General features: G+C 45.6%; 2 protein-coding genes across 2 annotated transcripts; both read right to left on the bottom strand.

Annotated features, from left to right (window-relative positions):
* Positions 1 to 1,023: 1,023 nt before the first annotated feature.
* Positions 1,024 to 13,050, bottom strand: LOC134489795 (zinc finger protein 420-like). The gene is made up of 2 exons (XM_063292660.1): positions 13,035 to 13,050; positions 1,024 to 7,259 (listed from the first exon to the last, which is right to left on the bottom strand). Exons 1-2 carry the CDS (start codon positions 13,048 to 13,050, stop codon positions 4,222 to 4,224), a joined length of 3,054 nt encoding a protein of 1,017 aa, XP_063148730.1. The 3' UTR covers positions 1,024 to 4,221.
* LOC134489794 (SCAN domain-containing protein 3-like) lies at positions 13,051 to 21,082 on the bottom strand. Its single transcript, XM_063292659.1, has 4 exons — positions 21,036 to 21,082; positions 15,193 to 15,881; positions 13,256 to 13,376; positions 13,051 to 13,172 (listed from the first exon to the last, which is right to left on the bottom strand). Exons 2-4 carry the CDS (start codon positions 15,877 to 15,879, stop codon positions 13,051 to 13,053), a joined length of 930 nt encoding a protein of 309 aa, XP_063148729.1. The 5' UTR covers positions 15,880 to 15,881; positions 21,036 to 21,082.
* Between the last annotated feature and the right edge of the window lie 1,601 nt (positions 21,083 to 22,683).

Here is a 22,683-nt window from a genome sequence, read left to right as displayed (position 1 = left end):
TGGCTGGCTGCTTTTCTTGGGACGTTTGACCAATCTGAATTGCTGGAAACCCTGACCGAGAGAGCTGAGGCGAGGACGGACTTGTTGGGAAGTTGCGTTATCATGGGTCGGCTTCTCCATCTTGGGGCTGAGGAAGAGGTCTTTTCTAGGGTTGCGCAGCGCTGCAGATTTGATTCCCAAAAGGACCTGCGGGGAGACCCGCTTGACCCCCTTCTTCAATCCCTTAAAGCTGCCATTGCTTTTTCTGTGTGGCAGCTGCAGGAGACCACTGCGCCCACCACCAGCTTCCTTCAGGAACTGCAGACGGGGGCTGTTTGCACTTAGAGATTCCTTTTGGGAATCAAATCCAAATTACTGCCCAGCTCTCATCTTTTTATCCGCTCGTCAGCTATGAATCAGAATGTCCCTGTTGAGTCTAATCTTTGCTGTGAACTCCCTAAGCAGCCTTCTCTCAGCTGCATCCCACCGATCTGCATTATGGGGAAGTAGTAATACTGACGTACCGTATGTGGTCACTCTGAAGATTTTCTATTTCAAAATAAATATATGTGAAGGGCTTTGATTGCTCAAAAGCGCTATACAAATGTTATTTATTATTATTATTATTATTATTATTATTATTATTATTATTATTACCTAGCTCTTTTGAGAATCTGGGGGTTGGATTTAAGATTTTATGCATGCAAAGCAGGAACATGGTGAACAAGTTACACTTTTACCCCAATAGCTGTTCCACCGTTCCACACAAACGTGGCTCTTTAGCTTTGGAAAGGCATAGAAAGCAGCTTTCTCTTTAAGAAGGGGAAGAGAAAACAGTAAAAGGGAGCATCAGTTTCCAGGCTTCATGGAAAGAGGAGAACAGTTTGAAAAGGCATGGGAAATATCTGACCAAACTTCTTGAATTAGAAATGGGATCTGTGGAATGACAGGATCTTATGACTAGCAAACACAGAGTAAGCCAATATGTCAAGGTAGAGTGTCAAGTTCAGTCGGGGGGTAAAGCATCCGAATGCCAAAATCCGCATTTGGGCATTACCTTTATTAGGTCAAGTCACAAAACAACGTGCAAAGTTCTTGAGGTCTGCAGAACTGTTGGATCAGGCAGGTCAGCAAACCGAGCCACCACCAATGATGGAGGAGGGAGAGAAGTCACAATCGCAGGATATACACAACCCTGGTGCGCATGCCTGAACCAGAGGAAACCAGTTTAAACGATGTAGGCACACACACCCCTTTATTACTGTTGTTACTGTTTGTACAACACCCTCATTGTAGAATTTACAAAAGAAATGTCAATGGTGTTTGAGCAACCATTTGTGGCTGTCCACTGTGATAGGTGATAACATGGCCACATGCTGGGGGTGGGGGGTGGGGGGGCATCTTCCTGCCCTGCTTGTAGCCCTCGAATTGGAAGAATCTGATTGGCTCCTGTAGGGGATAGAATGTTCAACTAGAACAGTGCTTTTCAAACTTGGCACCTTGAAGATGGGTGGACTTCAACTCCCAGAGTTGAACTCTGGGAGTTGAAGTCCACACGTCTTAAAGTTGCCAAGTTTGAAAAGCACCGAACTGGGAGGATCTTTAGTCTTACGCCCGAGTTCTGCCCCAAGAAAATTGCGAGATTAAATATGTATAACAGTGTCCTGAGCTGGCATGGATGGGAAGGGGAAAGAGTAGGCAGAGTTAAGGCAGAGGGTGAGTGCAGCTTTTCGTCCCCGCCAACCTCTGCACTTTTTCCACCACTGACGTGAGTCCAAGAGGTCAGGAAACACAAATTGTTGCCTCTCTGTGTTCTCAGGACTCGGTTCTCAACCTTCTTGAGATTTGCTTGCAGAAGTGCTAGTCCTCATGAAAGTGTTGACTCCCTGCATTCTGGGGGCCTCCTGCTTGTCTCTAGAACCAGCCTGGTTAATCTGTATTCAGTGTATTCTTCCAAACACCCTGCTGCCTTCTCTCCCTTGTTTTCAGTTCCTCCTTTTCAGCCATGGAATTCCCATAAGCGGCTTTATAATAAACCATGCTTTCCTCTTTATGGCAATATGACAATTGTGTATATATATATATTTTTTTAAATCGTAAGTCAAGGTTAGTCTCATTTCACTCTGCTTATATATCCAGGTCAGTGATTCCCAATTATTCCCTCAATAATTTAAAGATGTATAGACTTCAACTCCCAGAATTCCCCAGCCAGAATGCTTGAGGAACACGGTTCCAATTAATCTAATTGCCTGAGTTCACATAGGGGTGTACATAGGGGTAAACTGTCCACTGGCTGAGCTTATGCCATACACTGAGGCCCAGACAAACCGACCCTCGTTTTAGTCTTGTGTGATGTCAAGCCTGGTCTTCCGATGAAGCTAAATGTTCAGAGGCAAGAAAGGGAGCTCTAGACTATGGCTGCATTTGCACAACAGAATGAACCAGGTCAGCTGGAAGACTTGATATCTAAACTTGCATTACTGGCTAGTCTTAAATGGGTTGGACGCTTTGTGTCTGAGTCTAGAGTGCAAATCTAATCTGTCTGGTTGGCTTACAGTTCAGTGTATTGTGGGTTCGTTCAGCAACCAAATCTCAGTAAAATCGGAACGCATTGTTCGGAGGAGCAGCTGTCTGTTAAATAAGAATTTGCATCTATTGCATCAATTTACGGCATCTGAATCACTATGTAATTCATACATAAGTGCCGTCATTTTAAGTCAAACCTTGATTTAATGGATAGGATTCCCTTAAACGGGTGGGTTAATTTATTTACAATATTTGTGAACTGCCTGAATCACGCCGACTTTGGCCAGCATACCACAAAGCAGCAAAATGCATAAAAATGGTAGCTCAACAAAACAAAACAAAGCTGGTCATCCCTAATCACCCAAGATCAAAGGCCCACTTGAACAAGGCGGTCTTCAGAGATTTGGGAAACACAGGGTCAGGCCATACAGATCTCCAGAAGGAAAGTATTTTAAAGCATAGAGCTACCACTGAAAAGGACCTGTTGTCTGGCCCACTCCCTGGAGGAGCGGGGGGGGGGGGGACCTCCAGCAGGACTCCTCTTGATGTTCAGACCAGACAAGTGGAGTTACGACTGGCAAAGTGGTTCCTGGTGCAGCCGGTTGTGAATATGGTCAGCACGTCATCCAACATCCTCCAACCTCTGAAAGGTCCTCTACAGGCTGAGACAACTCCCAACATTCCGAGCCCTGTTAAGAGTCAAGCCACTACTCCATCCAGCCCGAGACCATCAACAGTGATTGGCAGAATTCAACAGCATAGGACATCCAAATAAGAAAACCAGCTGCCTCCCTCACCAATTATGGCTTAGTGTGACCTCTGCATCTGCACAGTATGTTGTGGGAACCAGCTAATTGTGGCTTGTTCAATACACCATGGTTCAAACAAACCATGGCTTAGCCCAACACTGGCAACAGCTCTCGTGTTCTCCTCATCTCCCCAAGGGTGTCAAGACTGAACCTGGGGACTTTCTGGAGGTATGACAGATGTACTCTGGAACCCTATGGCTTTAAACTCAGCTGTGGAAGAACAGAACAGGCCCTATTTATTACTTCTGCACATTACCTTTATTAGCAGTTTCCCCCCTCCATAAAACCAAACAAGTAACAGATTGTGATTGTGACAATAAAAATTACTGAATTATGCAAAAGAATCCCCAACCATTATATGACTCGCACCTCCAAGGGCTCTCACAGCAAGAATCAACACTGCAGCGTTTTCTATGAAACAGGATGTGGCACAAATGTATTTCCTTGTTTTTTAAAAACATTTTTGTCAATATACTTAAAAATCCTAAAAACCTGAGCCTGTTCTCTCTCCCCCCACCCAACTCAACTCAACCCAACCATCTGCACCTACCAAGATACGAGAGCCAACTAATATGACTCTGTGTTCAATAACGAAGCCAAATGCGCCTTTTCTCACCACTTCTTGGGGGGGCATCCAAGCTCTGGAATTTTTAAAAATGCAGTTATGGGGCTGGGGAGAACAACACAACTTGGCCCTGGACAGGCAGGCAAAAATCACAATATTCTGGATTTTGGTTGCCTTATCTTCTTCACACTGCTTCCATGACATCACTGCAAAGAGATGATTCTGGAAGGTTTTCTTCCACTGAAAATAGCAGGAACATCGGTTGTCCTTTCTCTGGTTTGCTGCTAAAATGGCAGCAGTGTTCCTTGATGCCGGCTTCTGTGTCGTTCGTCTGCTTGGAGGTCATATCATCCCCTTTTCCGGAGCATTCAAAGCTGGAATGGGTTTCTCCCCCTGGAGGTCTAGCGGACTGCCACACAAGTCAGTCTTGGGTGGTACGAAGTGGGGCGATTCGGGTCTCGCAAAGAATTCCTTGTTCAGCACCTGCATGGTGAAGTGTGCCAGCCCGGCGTGAGACTTCTCATGCCTCGTGAGACTGTCTTTGTAAACGAAGCTCTTGTCGCAGTGCGAGCAATGGAATGACTTTTCTCCTTTGTGAGCGAGCCAGTGTCTCCTCAAGGTTGCCGCCTGACCGAAACATTTCCCGCATTCCGTGCAGGTGTAACGCTTCGCCTTGGCATGGATGCATTTGTGTCTCTGCAGCAGCTTCGGCTTCTGGAAGCTTTTCCCACACTCGGAACAGCAGTAGGAGCCTCTCTGCCGGCTGGGTAGTTTCTGAAGCAGGGAACTCGGTTCCTCTCCCTTACAGGCCTTCTGGTCTCTTTGGAGTGCTGAGCTCCACAGGAACTTCCCTTCGTGGTGGGTGGATTTACGGAGTTTTTCTCCCGCGTGGATACTCTGATGCCTTAGGAGCGACGACGCAGAGGTGAAGGTTTTCCCACAGTCCGAGCACTGGTGAGTTTTCTCTTTGGCGGCATCGTCTTTGGGCAGAAAAGAGGCCAGCTTCTCTCTTTTATGGATCTTCTCCTGGTGCACTTTAAGAGCCGAATCCCACGTAAAACTCTCTCCACAATCTGGGCACTTACAGGGTCTCTCCCGGGTATGGATGCGCTGATGTCTTATGAGGCGGGATGGCCAATTGAAGTTTTTCCCGCACTCGTTGCAGGGATACGATTTCTCCGGAGTAACAGAGATGGTTTGGAAAAAGAGTCCAAGCTTTTCTCTCTCGTGGATCTTTCTGTGTCGCAGAAGAGCTGAATACCCCACAAAACTCTCTTTGCATTTGGAGCATTTGAAAGGTTTCCCTTCAACAGGGGCCTGCTGCTGCTGCTGCTGCTGCTGCTGCTGCTGCTGCTGCTCAGAATTCCCTTGTCCCCGAGACACGGGTTGCAAAGTGGGGACCTGTTTCTTCTTCTTATGGAAATTCTTGAGATGGACCCCAAGAGAGGACTGCCAGAAGAAACTTTTCCCGCAAACGGTGCACTTGTGCTGCCTCTCCCCAGTGTGAGTGCTCTGATGGCTTGAGAGGTGTGAGGGTATCCGGTATTGTTTCCCGCACTCAGAACATCCATAAGGTTTTTTCTGCCTGCTTGGCTGTCCTGGAAGAAGATGGGCCAGTTTCTTCGCCCTGTGGATCTTTTTTTGGTGCAGGTTAAAAGACGAGGCCCACCTGAAGCTCTCGCCACATTTTGCACATTTGTACGGTTTCTCTCCGGTGTGGACGCGCCGGTGCCGAATCAGGATATACGCGTGCTCAAAGCATTTCCCACAATCGGAACACGCATAGGGTTTCTCCCGTGTAATTGGTATTTTTGGCAAAGGGGCCCCTGGTTTCCTGCTGTCATGGATCTTTTGGTGTCTCTGAAGAGATCGACGCCACATGAAGCTTTTCTCACAGCTGGTGCACTGATAAGGCTTTTCTCCAGTATGGGTGTGTCGGTGATTTATTAGGCCCAAGGGACGGTCAAACCTTTTTCCACACTCAAAACATTTGTAGGATCTCCCGTGCACCAAGGGTAATTTTTGGAGGAGGGGGACCAATCGCTTTCCCCGGTGGACCTTCTCCCGATGTAGATTGAGAGACGAAGACCACATAAAGGTCTCCCCGCATTCGGTACATCTGTAGGGCTTCTCACCAGTGTGGATACACTGATGCTGAATGAGGTCTGACTCTTGTCTGAATCTCTTCCCACACTCCAAACACTGACAGGACTTCCCCGGCGTAACAGATATTGTTGGCAGTGGACGCCCTGAATTCCCTCTCTCGTGGGCCTTGAGATGTCTTTCAAAAGCTGTCTCCCACATGAAACTCTCCCCACATCTTGGGCACTGGAAGGGTTTCTCTCCAGTATGGACGCGCTGGTGTCTGATTAGGTGTGACATCCGATCAAAACGCCTCCCACACTCCGAACAGGATTTCCCCCCTGAAACAGGCATCTTTTGCAAAGGGGCTTCTAGTTTCCCTCTCTGGTGGACACTTCTATGTCTTTCCAAGGATACAAGCTCCAGGAAACTCTCCTCACACTCAGAGCATTTATAATGTTTCTCTCCAACTGGGAGAGGCTGAAGTTTCACAAGATGCGACGTCTGCTTGAAGCTTTTCCTTTCACACGAAACCGGGATGGATTTGCTCCCCGTGTGGATCTTTTTATGCCTCCGATACGACGAAAGCCATATGAAGCGTTTCTCACATTCGGAGCACTTGTAGGGTCTCTCTTCAGCAAGGGGCATTTGATGTTTTCTCAGCTCCAGATTTTGATTCTTTTCAGATTTCTCTCCGCACTCTCTCCAGCTACTGGGATTCCGCTCCTGGTGAATTCTTTTATGTAGATTTAGGTCCGATGCGCTGCCAAAATTTCCCCCACACTCGCTGCATGTGTTCTGTGTGGTTTCCTTTGGAGAAGGAAAAGCTAAGCTCTCACTTGGCTGGGAGTGAGAGCCACGGGGACATCCTCGATCTGTGTTATGGATTCTCTGATGTCTTTTTAGGGCCGTCTTATCATAGAAACTTTTGCCACACTGGAAACATCTATACAATCTTTCCCCCGTGTGGATTCTTTCATGCCGGATAAGGGTGGAGTTGCGCGTGAAACTCTTCCCACACTCCAAGCACTGCTTTCTTCTTTTCTCCTGGATGTCTGGACAGAGGACAATTATCTCTGCTTTCCTACCCACCTCCTCGTAATTAGCTATGAGAGGTCTCTCCTCTGCACGGTAGATTTCCGGCTGTCCTTCTGTCCTATGCTGATTCTCAGGGGTCCCTTCCTGATTACGATGTCGCAGAACAATGTTATTAGCTCTCTCTGCGGGCACCCCGTGTGGCTCTGTTGGCTTCAGTCTTCCCTGCGCATGATTTATACTCTCGCACAGCTTCCAAGCATCTGCAGAAATGACAAGCGCATCTCCAGTGAGAGTACACACGGGCCATGGGAATACACGTAACAACTTATAAGCAGCATGACATCTTATTGGAAAGCAAATATTTCCTGGATTTTGAGCACTAAGCAATTTTTTAAAAAAAATTTAATCCGTTCAATCGTGTCCAATTCTCGGAGACTGCCTGGACTAGTCCCTGTAGTTTTCTTGGCAATGTTTTTCGGAAGTGATTTGCCATTGTCTTCTTCCTAGGGATGAGTGTGTGTGACTGGCCCAAGGTCACCCAACTGGCTTTGTGCCCAAGATGGGACTAGAACTCACGGTCTCCCAGTTTCTAGCCTGGTGCCTGAACCAGTACACCAAATTGGCTTTCAAAACAAAGTTATAAGAGAGCCCTTATTGGTTGGTATTGAGGAGAGGAGAGGAGAGATCATATAATGAGCCTAATTTAAACATCACCACATACATTTTCTTGCTTTGGGGGTTCCTCAAGTATCCTAACTAAATATCGTTGTCTTGATCCTGTAAACTGTTTTTTAAACCTGGTAATGTCACAGACTTCAGCAAAGTATCATTGCTTTGTCGTGGTGCTGAAGCTTGAGCACCTCAGTAATGCCATGAGCTAAACCGTGAAGGGCCACCCAAGACGGGAAGGTCATGACAGAGAGGTCAGACTAAATGCGATCCCTGGGGAAGGTAATGGCAACCCACCCCAGTATTCTTGCCGTGAAAACTAAATGGATCAGTACAACCAGAGATTTGTCAGCATACCATCGGAAGATGAGACCCCCAGGTCGGAAGATGGTCAAAATGCTACTGGGGAGGAACAGAGGATGAGTTCAACTAGCCCCAGACGTGATGACGCAGCTAGCTCAAAGCCGAAAGGACGGCTAGCGACCGACGGTGCTGGTGGTGAACGGCGAATCCGATGTTCTAAGGATCAACAAACCATTGGAACCTGGAATGTAAGATCTATGAGCCAGGGCAAATTGGATGTGGTTATTGGTGAGATGTCAAGATTAAAGATAGACATTTTGGGCGTCAGTGGACTGCAATGGGCCACTTCACATCAGATGACCACCAGATCTACTACTGTGGACAAGAGGACCACAGAAGAAATGGAGTAGCCTTCATAATTAATAGTAAAGTGGCTAAAGCAGTGCTTGGATACAATCCAAAGAAGGATAGAATGATCTCAATTCAAATTCAGGGCAAGCCATCTAACATCACAGTGATCCAAATATATGCCCCAACCACAGATGCTGAAGAAGCTGAAGTAGAGCAGTTCTATGAGGATCTGCAGCACCTACTGGACAACACGCCTAAAAGAGATGTTATTTTCATCACAAGAGACTGGAATGCTAAGGTGGGCAGTCAAATGACACCTGGAATTACAGGTAAGCATGGCCTGGGAGAACAAAACGAAGCAGGACATAGGCTGATAGAATTTTGCCAAGACAACTCACTCTGCATAACAAATACTCTCTTCCAACAACCTAAGAGACGGCTTTATACGTGGACTTCACCAGATGGACAACACCGAAATCAGATTGACTACACCCTTTGCAGCCAAAGGTGGCGGACATCTATACAGTCGGTAAAAACAGGACCTGGAGCTGACTGTAGTTCAGATCATGAAGTTCTTATTGCACAATTTAGGATCAGATTAAAGAGATAAGGCAAGACCCACAGATCAGCTAGATATGAGCTCACTAATATTCCTAAGGAATATGCAGTGGAGGTGAAGAATAGATTTAAGGGACTGGACTTAGTAGATAGGGTCCCGGAAGAACTATGGACAGAAGTTCGCAACATTGTCCAGGAGGCGGCAACAAAATACATCCCAAAGAAAGAGAAAACCAAGAAGGCAAAGTGGCTGTCTGCTGAGACACTAGAAGTAGCCCAAGAAAAAAGGAAAGCAAAAGGCAACAGCGATACGGGGAGATATGCCCAATTAAATGCAAAATTCCAGAGGTTAGCCAGAAGAGATAAGGAATTATTTTTAAACAAGCAATGCGCGGAAGTGGAAGAAGACAACAGAATAGGAAGGACAAGAGACCTCTTCCAGAAAATTAGAAACATTGGAGGTAAATTCCAGGCAAAAATGAGTATGATCAAAAACAAAGATGGCAAGGACCTAACAGAAGAAGAGATCAAGAAAAGGTGGAAAGAATATACAGAAGACCTGTATAGGAAGGATAACAATATCGGGGATAGCTTTGACGGTGTGGTCAGTGAGCTAGAGCCAGACATCCTGAAGAGTGAGGTTGAATGGGCCTTAAGAAGCATTGCTAACAATAAGGCAGCAGGAGACAACAGCATCCCAGCTGAACTGTTCAAAATCTTGCAAGATGATGCTGTCAAGGTAATGCATGCTATATGCCAGCAAATTTGGAAAACACAAGAATGGCCATCAGACTGGAAAAAATCAACTTATATCCCCATACCAAAAAAGGGAAACACTAAAGAATGTTCAAACTATCGAACAGTGGCACTCATTTCACATGCCAGTAAGGTAATGCTCAAGATCCTGCAAGGTAGACTTCAGCAATTCATGGAGCGAGAATTGTCAGATGTACAAGCTGGGTTTAGAAAAGGCAGCGGAACTAGGGACCAAATTGCCAATATCCACTGGATAATGGAAAAAGCCAGGGACTTTCAGAAAAACATCTATTTCTGTTTTATTGACTATTCTAAAGCCTTTGACTGTGTGGACCATGACAAATTGTGGCAACTTCTTAGCGGTATGGGGATACCAAGTCATCTTGTCTGCCACCTGAAGAATCTGTATAACGACCAAGTAGCAACAGTAAGCACAGACCACGGAACAACGGACTGGTTTAAGATTGGGAAAGGAGTATGGCAGGGCTGTATACTCTCACCCTACCTATTCAACTTGTACGCAGAACACATCGTGCGACATGCTGGCCTTGAGGAATCCAAGGCTGCAGTTAAAATCGCTGGAAGAAACATCAACAATCTCAGATACGCAGATGATACCACTTTGATGGCTGAAAGCAAAGAGGACCTGAGGAGCCTTATGATGGTGAAAGAAGAAAGTGCAAAAGCTGGCTTGCAGCTAAACCTCAAAGAAACTAAGATTATGGCAACCAGCCTGATTGATAACTGGCAAATAGAGGGAGAAAATGTAGAGGCAGTGAAAGACTTTGTATTTCTAGGTGCAAAGATTACTGCAGATGCTGACTGCAGTCAGGAAATCAGAAGACGTTTAATCCTTGGGAGAAGAGCAATGACAAATCTCGATAAAATAGTTAAGAGCAGAGACATCACACTGACAACAAAGGTCCGCATAGTTAAAGCAATGGTGTTCCCCGTAGTAACATATGGCTGCGAAAGCTGGACCATCAGGAAGGCTGAGAGAAGGAGGATAGATGCTTTTGAACTGTGGTGTTGAAGGAAAATTCTGAGAGTGCCTTGGACCGCAAGAAGATCAAACCACTCCATACTCCAGGAAATAAAGCTAGACTGCTCACTTGAGGGAATGATATTAAAGGCAAAACGGAAATACTTTGGCCACATAATGAGAAGACAGGACACCCTGGAGAAGATGATGATGCTAGGGAGAGTGGAAGAGGGGCCGGCCAAGGGCAAGGTCGATGGATGATATTCTAGAGGTGACGGACTCGTCTTTGGGGGACCCGGGGGTGGCGACGACCAACAGGAAGCTCTGGCATGGGCTGGTCCATGAAGTCACAAAGAGTCGGAAGCGACTGAACAAATAAACAACAAAAAATGTCACAGATTGGTCTTCATTTATGGCCCCTTTGAGGATTATTTTGGGATAAAAGAGGCTTAGTCATTACAAGTAGTCCTCACTTAACAACCATTTGTTTAGTGATGGTTCAGACTTACGACGGTGCTGAAAAAATGAAGTTATGACCGGTTGTCACACTTACAACCATTGCAGTCCTAAATAATAATAAAATAATAAGTGTTACTAAAGAATTAAAGAATTAAAGAAAAATAATAAAAGTGCTTGGCAACCGATTTGCATTTATGACCACTGCAGCATCCCGTGGTCACATGATTGCCATTTTTGATCTTCCCAGCCGGCTTCTGGTAAGCAAAATCAATGGGGAATCACGTAATCCACTTAACGACCATGTGGCTCGCTTAATGCCCGCAGTGATTTGCTTAACAACCACCGCAAAAAAGGCTGAAAATTGGGTCAGATTCGCTTAATGACCACTTTGCTAAGCAACCAAAATTCCAGTTCCAATTGTGGTCATTAAGCAAGGACTACCTGTAACAGCCCTGAGCATATAAAATACATAAATAAATATATTTGCTAGAAAGATGCAGAAACCTGCCCTGGAGCCACTTTCTCCAGCTCTACCCTGAAATCACACATTGGTTAAAGGCCCTAGACTAAGAAGATCAAATACATGGGGAAAACACAATTAGATAAATCAGTTCAGAGACCAAAATCAAGTGTGGTCTTGCAATGAAAGGGTTGGACTAGAAATGGGGAGACCCAGATGCTAGTCCCCATTCAAGCCAAGGAAGTTCCCTGGGGAATCCTGTTCATTCCCTCTCTCAGCCCCAGCATCAGCGTGGAGTAATGGTGAAGATGTTGGACAGTGGGAAAATCTGGGTTCTGGTTCCCCCTCAGCATGAAAGCTCCCCGGGGGAACCTGAGCCAATCCTTCCCTCTCAGCCCCAGCCCCAGAGCCTGGGTGGGTTAGTGGGAAGATGCTGGATTGGAGCAGGGAACCCAGGTTCTAGTCCTCCCAGAGACAGAGCAGCCAGTCAGTCCTGATCAGGTCAAGGTCTGTGAGCAGCTGGTTAAAGAATAAATCTCCTGTTGCATCATACACTGACCATTTCGCCATGTGAACTAAGCATGCACAGTGCAAACGAGCAGACTCAGCAACCGAACGGGGCCCACCCTCAGAAGAAGCAGTAGTTCCGAAACGAAAAGCCAGTGAGTGCCACAATGCCACAATTCCTTTTCCTCTCATCCAGTGGAGGAGGCAGAACTTGGCTTTGCTAGCTTACAATCATAGAGTCAAAGGAATACAGAGGCCCCTGTTTAGGGCAGCAGTTTAGATGAAAACATCTCTATCCAGCTTCCAGCTGAATGAGTCTGGGGAAAGGGAACCCCCACCACCACTCCGGGTCATTGGTTACGTGGTTGAACTGCTCCCAGGTTTTCCCTGATATTCAACAGGAACAGACCTTCCTTAAACTTAAGACCATATTTTTATGTCCTGCCCTTGGGGATAATTGTCAAGCAATTTAAAGCGGGGAGGGGGAAGGTATGAGTGAGCCATTAAGGGGGACCATCCAAGAGAAAATGGAACAGGGTTTCCAGGAACTGGTTTTCTACCTTATAAAGAGCATTCCTGGAATCCCTGCCATGCCTGTGTCTTGACCTGGCCTACCTCGAAGGGCTGACATCAATCTTGAAAGCCTATCCCAGGTTCTCTCTGTCCCATCTTATACTAAACAAAATCAAGGTGGGGTTATTTGAGCTTGTTTCTCATGCTTCCCTCCTTTTCAGGAACATGCAATCTTGCCTGCAAGTCCCCTCTTATGTGTTGCTCATTCCTGCCCTGTCCCCAGGGTCTGCTCCGAATTCCTTTACAATAGAGAGAGTACTCAGAAGCTAAGAGGAACCAGAGCAGAGCCCAGAGTTCAGGGATCATGTGCTCATGACAGCATGTACCTGCCAACAACTGAGCTGCCATATTCCAAACAAATTATAGTTTCTGCTGGTCTTCAAAGGCAGCCCCCTGTAGGGCGCCATCTTCTCTCACCTGCTGTGACATCCATTCAAGCATTTAATGCCATCATATCCCCCACTCCCATCATCTTTTCTCCACATTCTGACTGGCTCTTGACTGGCTCTTTCAACCCCTCTTCGTAGGACTTAAGTGTCCAATACCGGATCATTCCTTTTAACACCACCCAGAGTCACACTGACCAGGTTGGACAGCCCCCCAATGCTCTAAATTAAAATAAATACATCAAATCTTACCTGCATCTGCATCTTCTTCCAGCTTCAGCTCCCTGCCGAGTTGCAGTTTCTGCCCGGCATCAGACGGCGCTCTCTCCAGATGCTGCATATTTGCAGGCCCGGGACCTGGTTCCTCTCCCACCTGCAGGAATAACCAAGCAGATGTGAGAGATTGTGAAGAGGCTGGGAAAGGAATACAAGGGGGAGTAGCAATAGGTGTTACCTGGAATTTTAGGCTTCCTTATTAGCTTTTTAATAAAGGTGATATTAGCATTTAAGCATGGCATCCGTGCCTTCTTTTCAAGTTCAGGAAACCATGCTTTCCTTTTACCCAAAACCCTTTCCTTCTTTTATGTGCAAAAACCAGCCTTTTCAGCAACTAAATAGAGAGCATATTCTGAAAGTCCTTGAATACACTTGCAAGTTTTAAGATGATACAAAACCGGCAGGGAAAGGGAGTGACGTAGCCCATAAATTTGCCACCTGTGGAATATTATCTAGATTCAATGTTTCCTACCGTTCAATTCTCACATGTAATCAATGTCTTTTATTGTTTGATTACTTGCCTTATGACGTATCGCGTCTACCAAATGTGTCATTTGTCTCTGTACCCTATAAAAGGACTTGACACCGCCCCCCCCTGCTTAATAGAGGCTTTTGCTTTTGCCTGAAATACTTTGTGATTCGTGTTTCCAGGTAGGCAAAAAGCCACTCTGCAAAGTTAGTCTCTCTCCCAAATTCAGGGACCAAGTTTTCATCAGCTCCAGCCAAACTTGGGGTGCCTGAGTTTCTAGGCAACATAGGCAGTACAGGTAGCCTTGCTTAATTACCTTAATTGGGACCAGAATTTCCATTACTAAGCGAAGCAGTCATTAGGCAAAACATCATGCGTCTGTATTGCTTAGTGACAGCAGTTCTGGTAGTCCCGGTTGCAGTTGTGAGGCCAGGACTGTGCCCTCATTAGGTGAGGACCTCATGCTTCTTCTCCCCTGCCATACTTACTTCCGCTTCAACACCCCCTGTCCTACTTCAGGTTCCAGGCTCCCACACATACACGGTTCCTTGGAAGATTACCCGTTTTATTCTCCAGAAACAGAGCTAGCAACGGACTCAGGAACGCCAAACAAAGCAAGGGCTTGCCCGCGTGGTCTCAAGTCGGTCCGAGATTCAGGAGCCGGGCCCAGGCTGGCAGGCAGCCCCAGGCCCTAAGGGTCGGGAGTGACCTTCCTAGGCAGGGATCCCACCTGGGCGAGACGTCGTCCCAGCAAGGAGAACAGAGGCAGCCCAGCCCCTTCTACAGGCCGCAGCCAACTGCCGCTCTCCAAGACGTTTCCTCTGCTGCTTGGAAAGCGCCTAGCAGAATCTCTGTTCTGCCCTCCTTTCTCCTCCTGGGCCTCGACGCCCCCCACCCATCTATCTCCCCACCTCTGCGCTTTTGGCCGCCCGGGACTCCGGCAACTGCCTACGCCTGCCACCGCCCCAGCTGACTTTCACCATCTTCTTCCTCCTGCTGCAGACGAGGTGTGTTCAGCCGAGGCGGCTGCTGGCCCTTTGTGAGGCCATCCTGTGACCTCCCTGAAGCCTCGCAAGGCATCGGGGAGGCTGCATGGAGGCCACGCGAGGGCCTCACGAAGGGCCAGCAGCTGCCTCAGCCAGCCACGCCTCATCAGCAGCGGGAAGACGACAACGGTGAAGGTCAGCTGGGGGCGGCAGCAAGCTTAGACTCTAACTCAGATATGAGGGAGAAAGAGCTTGTTTTGAATCCCTATTATTCTCTAGATTTCATGTTCTGTCAAAATGTTGCAAATTAATGTTCCAAATTAATGTTCCAAGTTCCCTTCTGAGTTCAGAACTTTTTTTTTTTTTTTTTTTGCTTTGTGCTCTACCTTACTGTTTCATGCTGCTTTCTGTCCGATTCCAGCCAACGTCTAAGAAAAGAAAGCGTCCTTCACACCTACCTGTTGTTCTGTTTTCTCCGGCACCCACTGCCCGAGCAAGAAATCCTCAGCCAGCGATATTACTTGAGCGCTGCTCTCCGCATTGTGTCTCTTGACCCAGCTCTGCATCTCTGGCGGAAGGATGGCCAGAAACTGCTCCAGGATTAGCATTTCCAGAATCTGTTCCTTGGAGTGTCTCTCAACTTTCAGCCACCGACGGCAAAGCCTCTGCAGCTGATTATAGACCTGCCTCGGCCCCTCGGCCTCCTGGTAGCAGAAACGCCGGAAGTGCTGCCGCTGTTTCTCCCGGCTCGCAGCATCCGCCTGCAAGATGGCTGCCTTCATTTTCCCATAATCCTCTCTGTCTCCCATCTCCAGCCTGCTGTAGGCTTGCTCGGCATCTCCTCTGAGAGTGGGCTGGAGACGGGCCGCCCATTCTTCCTTGGGCCACTGGAAAGCTTTGGCCACTTGCTCGAAGGAGGCTAGGAAGATGTGAGCGTCCTCCCACGGTGAGGGCTCTGGAAGAATCTGTGGGGCTTCCACTGTACTTAGAAACTCCTGCCACTGCGTCTCCCAGAGTTGGGCCAAATCCTCTTGATTTTCCACCTTCACCTCCTGATGACTGCTGGTGCTTCTGGGCAATGGGCCCGTTGCTTCAGGGGGCTGGCTCCCTCCTCCAGGATCCTGTTCTTGCCCCAGCATCATCATGCCTAAGAACATAAACACAGCATGTCAATCCAATTCCCTGAAGTAGCCCAGCCCTTCCTTCCAACAAGACCCAATCAGATTCTCTGGGAGGCCCACACGGAAAGACAGCAACAGCCTCCTGAGCTTGTTCAGACATCTCATATCCACAGATAAATTATCTTTGAAGACAGAAGTCCTCCTGAATGAACATGGCCAATTTTTTTTTTACTTTCCATCACGGATGACCAGAAGAAAAGTAGAAATGTGCCTAGCAAGATCCCTCTGTTTTTAACTACTCTATAGGCCTAGACAATGGCGAGCCATTTGAAAAATGATTTAACTCCCATCAGTTCCAGCCAGCAGGCCTAGTTAGCTAGAGACGATAAGGGAGTAAGTAACCCATAAGCCTCATACAACCACCACGTGGCCTTCACTACGAGAATCCACCACGGAATTTCAGTGGCAGAGTGACCAAATTTCAGTGGTACAATTTTCTTCCTGAAATAAGGGAGACTAGAAATATTTATTGTTGTAGTTATTGTTATTATTACTATTTTTCTTATATTTTGCTGTTCCACTGTAAACCAATAAAAATACATGTGGGAGAGGGGAAGCAGTTAGGTTCTAAATCTTCCCACCAATTGTCTTTTTTGGCTCAGCTTTGGCCTTTTTGCAGGGTTTTAATGATGGGGGAGGGGGAGAATTTTCTCAAAGGCTTATCCATTTCCAACCCCCCCAAAAGTCCAAAATTAGCCTCGAAAACATAAAAAACCCCCAAAGCAGCATGTTTTATAGTCTCTACAACTTGACCACAAGTTGCCACCAGAATGTAATTTTAACGTTCTAGAAGAAAAAAACAACAGAATGTACAAGCATTAATATATTAGCTATATTTAGATAATGCTTAAAGAAGAATTAGAAGGCCAGGTTCTATTATTTATTTATTTATATTTTATTTATATTTTGAATTTTGTCACCGCCCATCTCACTCAAAGAGCGACTTAAGCATTTGATGGTTTCCTCTAATTTTAACTGCTATGTTTTATAGTACATTTTCCTTGCTAAACTTTTGGGAAAGGTTATTTTATTTTTTCCTGACCTTTATTCTCACTGCTGCTTACACCTTGGCTCAGTTCTTAGGCTTAATCCTGCAGCTTTGAGAAGATTCAGTTCGCAACTGCCCTAAACAAGACAAGTAGGATGTTACAATATTGGACAGTTTTACTAAGGAAAAGGAAAAAAACAACAACCAATAGGGAGTGGAGAAGGTGTCAAAAAGATAAGCAAGCACTCCTCCCCATAAAAAGAATAAATTGACTATTGATGGTCAGAATAAGACAACTTCCATGGTTTTTACTGGATGGGGGTCTATAAAAAAGTGGACTGGTTGCATTAATTGAGGAGATAATGTTGCAACGTTCTGAGCAGAACCAACTAAAATTTAAACATGGTTTCTCCCCTCAAGAGAATCCTTCTTCACTTCCAAACAAGCAAAAAGGCGGACCTAAATCTAGTGATTGGTTTCTGAGTCCCTATTGTTAGTCTGTGCAAGATATAAATCAACCAGGTTTAAATTTTGCCCTACATGGACTTAGCCCATGTAGGTAAACCTGCAGACTCTGATATATTGAAAAGATTTTGGGGGGGGGGGGCAGGCAAAAGAGAATACGAGATCTAACTGACAAGGATTTTAGTAATATTTCCTCTGTGGCTCTGGCAAATTAAGTCAGCCTTTGATGGCTCGCAAAAAAATGTGTTTTTTTGATCACAGATATTTTAGGTAAACAGCAGAAACCTAAGTGGCGACCCTGAAATTCTTTTGATAAAAGCTTTCTTAATGGAAAGTGCTAAATGATGGAAAATGAGATTTGGATAAAGAAAAAGGAACCTGCAAGTAGTCCTCGCTTAACGACCATTCATTTAATGACAGTCTGAAGTTATGACAGCCTCAGAAAAAGTGCTTTATGACCTGTACTCACTTATGACTGTCAGAAAAGATTGCACCACCCCTGCAGTCACATGATTGCAATTCGGGCACTTTCAGCATCTTGCAGTCATGTGATTGCAATTTGCAACCTTTTTGCCAGTTTTCAGTAAAATACATCCACTGGGGAAGCTGGATTCATTTAATGACTGTGGTGATTCACCTAATTACCAGTGATTCACTTAACAACCATTATAAAAATGGTTGTAAAATTGGGTCCAGTCACATGGTGACTCACTAAACGATCACACTGCTTAACAACCAGTTTTCTTGTTCCTCTTGTGGGAGTTAAGTGAGGACTACCTGTATTAGTGTTAAATTCCAAACCCCTTTGGCCCTTGCATGAAAAGTGGCCTCTAACCTGAGCTTGAGTGCAAAAATCTCACAAAAAATGAAATAAGAGGTCTAAGCAAGTTGAAAAAAATTCAGAGACATAAAAGAAGTCAACATATGCTTACCCAGCTAGGAAGCTGAATATAAAAAAAATAGTTTAATCTACCAACTAATAAAAAGAAATAACTTTGAAAAAGGAAAAAAAAACACTCCAGGAAATATAAAGAACATAAATAAATAAATAAAAGATTCCTATAAATAGTTAAGGAGACAAGCCCACCATATACTCAAATTCTCTGGAAACTGAGAATATGCCAGTAGATAATACTTGCCGTCTTACCTGTCCCTCCTAAAGTGCTGAATCTTGCCAACAATCCAACATTCATTTATCCTGTTCATTACCATCCTTGATCCACTATCCTAAACCCCAAAAGCGTATTAACACAGGCTGAATGCAAACTGGGATTTTGCATGTCTCCCTCAGTCCTTAATTCCAACAATAATTACTATCAAGGATACAAATAAAGTAGAGTATTTCTTTTATGATTATCTCAAAGCCAGAGCGATTGCAACGTTTGCTTCCCAATGCTTCACAAGACATTGTCGAGGTAGTACTTCCTTTTAAAGGCTCACTGTGTAGCGTAAGAATGACTGATTGATTTATCTGCCATCAAGTCATTGTCAACTCCTAGCGCCCACATAAATAGATTCCCCCCAGGGTGATCTGTGCCTAGCCTGGTCCGCCGGCTCTTCCAAGGGTGCACTGCGCTGCTGTAACTGAGTCCATCCCCCTTGCTGTTGGTCATACTTTTTCCTTCCACCTTTCCCAGCACTAGTCTTTTCCAGAGCATTGGGTTTTCCCAATGATCATCAGCCTTTAGTATCTAATTCCAGGGGAAGCCATCCACTTAACTCAAGTGTTTCCATTGAGAAATAAACCCTGATGACTATAGTATAGGATGGGCGGTGTGATGGAATGTGAGGGTGACCTTGGAGAACAGAGGGAAGAGATGTTGCCCAGGGAACAATCAGATAAAAGGAAAGGAAGTCCAAGGAGAACAAACAGGAAAGATCCACCCTGACCACTCAATTGATAAAAAGGGAGGGCAGAAGATTTGTACTTTCAGACTTGCAAGATTCTGTTAACGTAGCCTTACAATAAAGTAGAATTGGTTCCTCTAGCTGTGTTTCCTGTCTGGTTTACCAGGAAGGGCTGAAGGGCAGGCATCCATTATTTGGAATTAACATTAGAGCTCTCCAGCAATACTCACAACTGGAAATGACTATTTAAGGAACAAGTCCTTCTGAATTCTGATTAGTAAGCACTAAGCAAAGGGTTATGGCAACAGCACCAGAATTCTTCCACATACTTTTGCTTTTGAAGGTGTACCATATATATAGGCAACTCAAACCCAGTAGCTTCCGCCATACTTTCTCCAGCCTGTAAGAAAGAAACGTAACTTTTCTGAGCTGGCTCTTGGATGCTGTTTACACAGCAGCCTCTCCCCTCATGATCAGTGGGGGGATATGTTCTGATGCTGCCAGGCAGATCTAATTTTGAATAAATTAGGTTTGTGCTGTTTGACAGAGAACTCAAGCTGACTCATGCAACCCCCAAAATTTTGGCAGAGGAAGGAAGCAGTTAGTGAAATCCTTAGGAATGGCAGTATTATTGGCTAACAGTGAATCAGTATCAAACGTGCAAGCTTTTGTTTTGGTCCCGTTTAATATTTATATTCTGCTCTGTTTCGTCTTGGGTCTTCTGACTGCAGTAAACTTACAATTTTTTCAAAAAAAATTACTATATTTAAATCAATCTTCTCCCATCTAAGTGAAGGTTTGATCTTTGCTCTTCATTGCCCAGAAGCCTCTGCAATTGTGACTGTGGAGTCCTGGGAGCCAAAAGCCTCCCGGCTGGTGGGTGCCCCAATTGAGGAAGACCAATTTAATTGAATTTGAATGGATTCTGCTGGTCCTGCCCGCTACTTTTTTCTGAAATGTGCTTCACCTCTCCTGGCAAGTCTCTCAAGGGACAAAAGTGAGTATCGGGTAACACATTTTACACATTCATTGGTTATCACTAGGAGCATTTGGACAGCAGGCACTGAGTCCATTGGAAGGGGAGGTCATACTCTGCTTGGCTACCCCTTTTCCAGGTAAGGGAGCAAATCCCATGGAAATATGAGAGCCAGTTTGGTCTAGTGGTGAAGGTGCTGGGCTAGAAACCAGGAGACGGTGAGTTCTAGTCCCACCTCAGGCATGAAAGCCGGCTGGGTGACCTTGGGCCACTCCCTCTCCCTCAGCCCACCTCACCTCACAGGGTTGTTGTTTTGGGGAAAATAGAAGGAGGAAGGAGTTTTAGGTATGTTTACCGCCTTGAGTTATTTATAAAAATAGTAAAGGCAGGATAGAAGATAAATAAAAAATAAAAAAAATTACCTATAACTGTTAGAGAGCCAGTTTGGTCTAGTGGTTAAGGCAACGGGCTAGAAACCAGGAGGCGGTGAGTTCCAGTCCCGCCTTAGGCATGAGAGCCGGCTGGGAGACCTTGGGCCAGTCACTCCCTCTCAGCCCAACCCACCTCACAGGGTTGTTGTTGTGGGGGAAATAGGAGGAAGGAGTATGAGGAATATTCCCGCCTTTAGTTATTTATACAAATAAAAAAAATTGTTTGAAAAAAAATCTAAACGAGGGGGCTTCTTTTGGGCTCAAGCTGCTTGGTTAGGATTGCACTATAAAAATCCCCCAAGGGGGGAGGGGAGAAAACCCGCCCTTTTTAAGTCTCCAGCCCACGCCTGTTTGCTGCGCCCCTTTTCTCCCGGCCATAAACGAGTGCCCTTCTCCGCCCTCCGCAACTCACTTTTTGCATCGCCGCTTCCCTGCTCTGGAGCACGAGGCAGCCCGCCGGTCCTCCCGCAAAAGGTGGGAAAATCCCCCCCCGAGTACCCACGCCGGAAGCCCAGCAACGGAAATGGCTTGGCCCCTCCTCCTTACCCAGCTCTATGGTCTTTGGGGAAGCCCCTCTAGGATGCCGCAGTTCTGTCTCTTTGCTGTGGGTCTTTTTCACTCCCCGGTCCGGCAGAAAAGGAATTTTAAACCTGCAGAGTCCCTCCTTCTCTGCGTTACTGGGCTGGTACCTTGTTTTGTTTTGTTTTGTTTTTAAATAGGTGAAAGTTTTGGCTCTTTTTATTTTCTTTTTTTTTAAATTGGGTGTGCAAATGGTGAGATGCCCTAATAGAACAGCAATGTGAGTTTTTGATGACAGCAAGCCATCGTGTGTTTTTCAATTATTCTGGGTTTAATATGTTGTGTGAACTCAGTCATTATGGTTTTCAAATCATGGTTTATAATGGAACAATGTATAGTATGCTAACATGGATTATGGATGGTTTTTATATGCTTGTACATTGGCTTTTTAACTTAGTTTTATTTGGATTGTTTTTTTACTTGATGTGAACCACCCAGAGTCATTGAGATGGGCGGCCATACAAATCGAAATAATAATAATCTAAAATCTAAAAATAAAGTCATGCTGTTGTTTAAAGCTAAGACTATATCCTTCACTGAAACTAAATGGCAGGAGGCTGAAAAACGTTATACTCTACAAGTACTCCTTGCTTAACAATTGCCCTGTTTAAACCAATTGTGGTTGGTAAGTGAGGACTACTGGTATTAATATCACTGAAATTCTAAATTTAGAGCTGTTAGATGTACTTAAGAAGGTAACAGTAAGGTCCCTTGTATCCCATCTCTATTTCAGGCAACAAATGACAACAAATTGGAGGATGTCAGCTCCCCTCCCAGGACTGTGTGCAGCTACCTGCAAGGGACACCTTCTCTGGATCCACCTCAATCCAAATAGCACCATTAACTCCTGGTCTGAGAACTACCTCCTACTCCATGGAGTTCAGCAAAGATGGCTGGAAGACAGTGGACACAGTTATGTGTCACAGCTGCTCACTTCCGAATCTGGGGCATCCCTTCACTCACCTAATGGTAGAGCCGGCCCCAGACACTGGAACGCTCACATCTGGCCACTCAGCGAACAAAACCCCTGAGCATCATCAGGATAATTTTTTCTTTCCCTTACAGTTTTACCTTCTCCTTTCCCCCTTTAACCCCCAAACAAACCCCCTTTCCTTCCAGAAAGTGGAATGTGAGAAAGGCAACACCTCCTCCTATTTGTCCTCACTTGGAGCATCCTTTCTGATGACATCTCGCCAGAGATAAGCCCTTTCTCACCACAGTTCCTGACTGAGAATGTTGACACAGCCTAAATCCATCTACTGAGAAAGAAGAGGATAATATTATGGCATGAAGAGAAATCCTCAATTTTGCAGGAGGAGGAAAAAAATATCCTGAGGTTAGAAGGACCCACAATGGGGTTTATTCTGTCCCTCCCCAACTTCAGAAAATGTGGGATGTTGGGTGTGTCTAAGGCAGGGGTCCTCAAACTCTTCAGCTCATCAACCGCTTCATGAAGTTTCCGATGGTTCATCAACCCCCAA

This window comes from Candoia aspera, chromosome 2, assembly GCF_035149785.1.
Source record: "Candoia aspera isolate rCanAsp1 chromosome 2, rCanAsp1.hap2, whole genome shotgun sequence".
Classification (NCBI taxonomy): Eukaryota; Metazoa; Chordata; class Lepidosauria; order Squamata; family Boidae; genus Candoia; species Candoia aspera.
The sequence above is the reverse complement of the archived record's forward strand: the minus strand, read 5'-3'. Positions and strand labels throughout refer to the sequence as shown.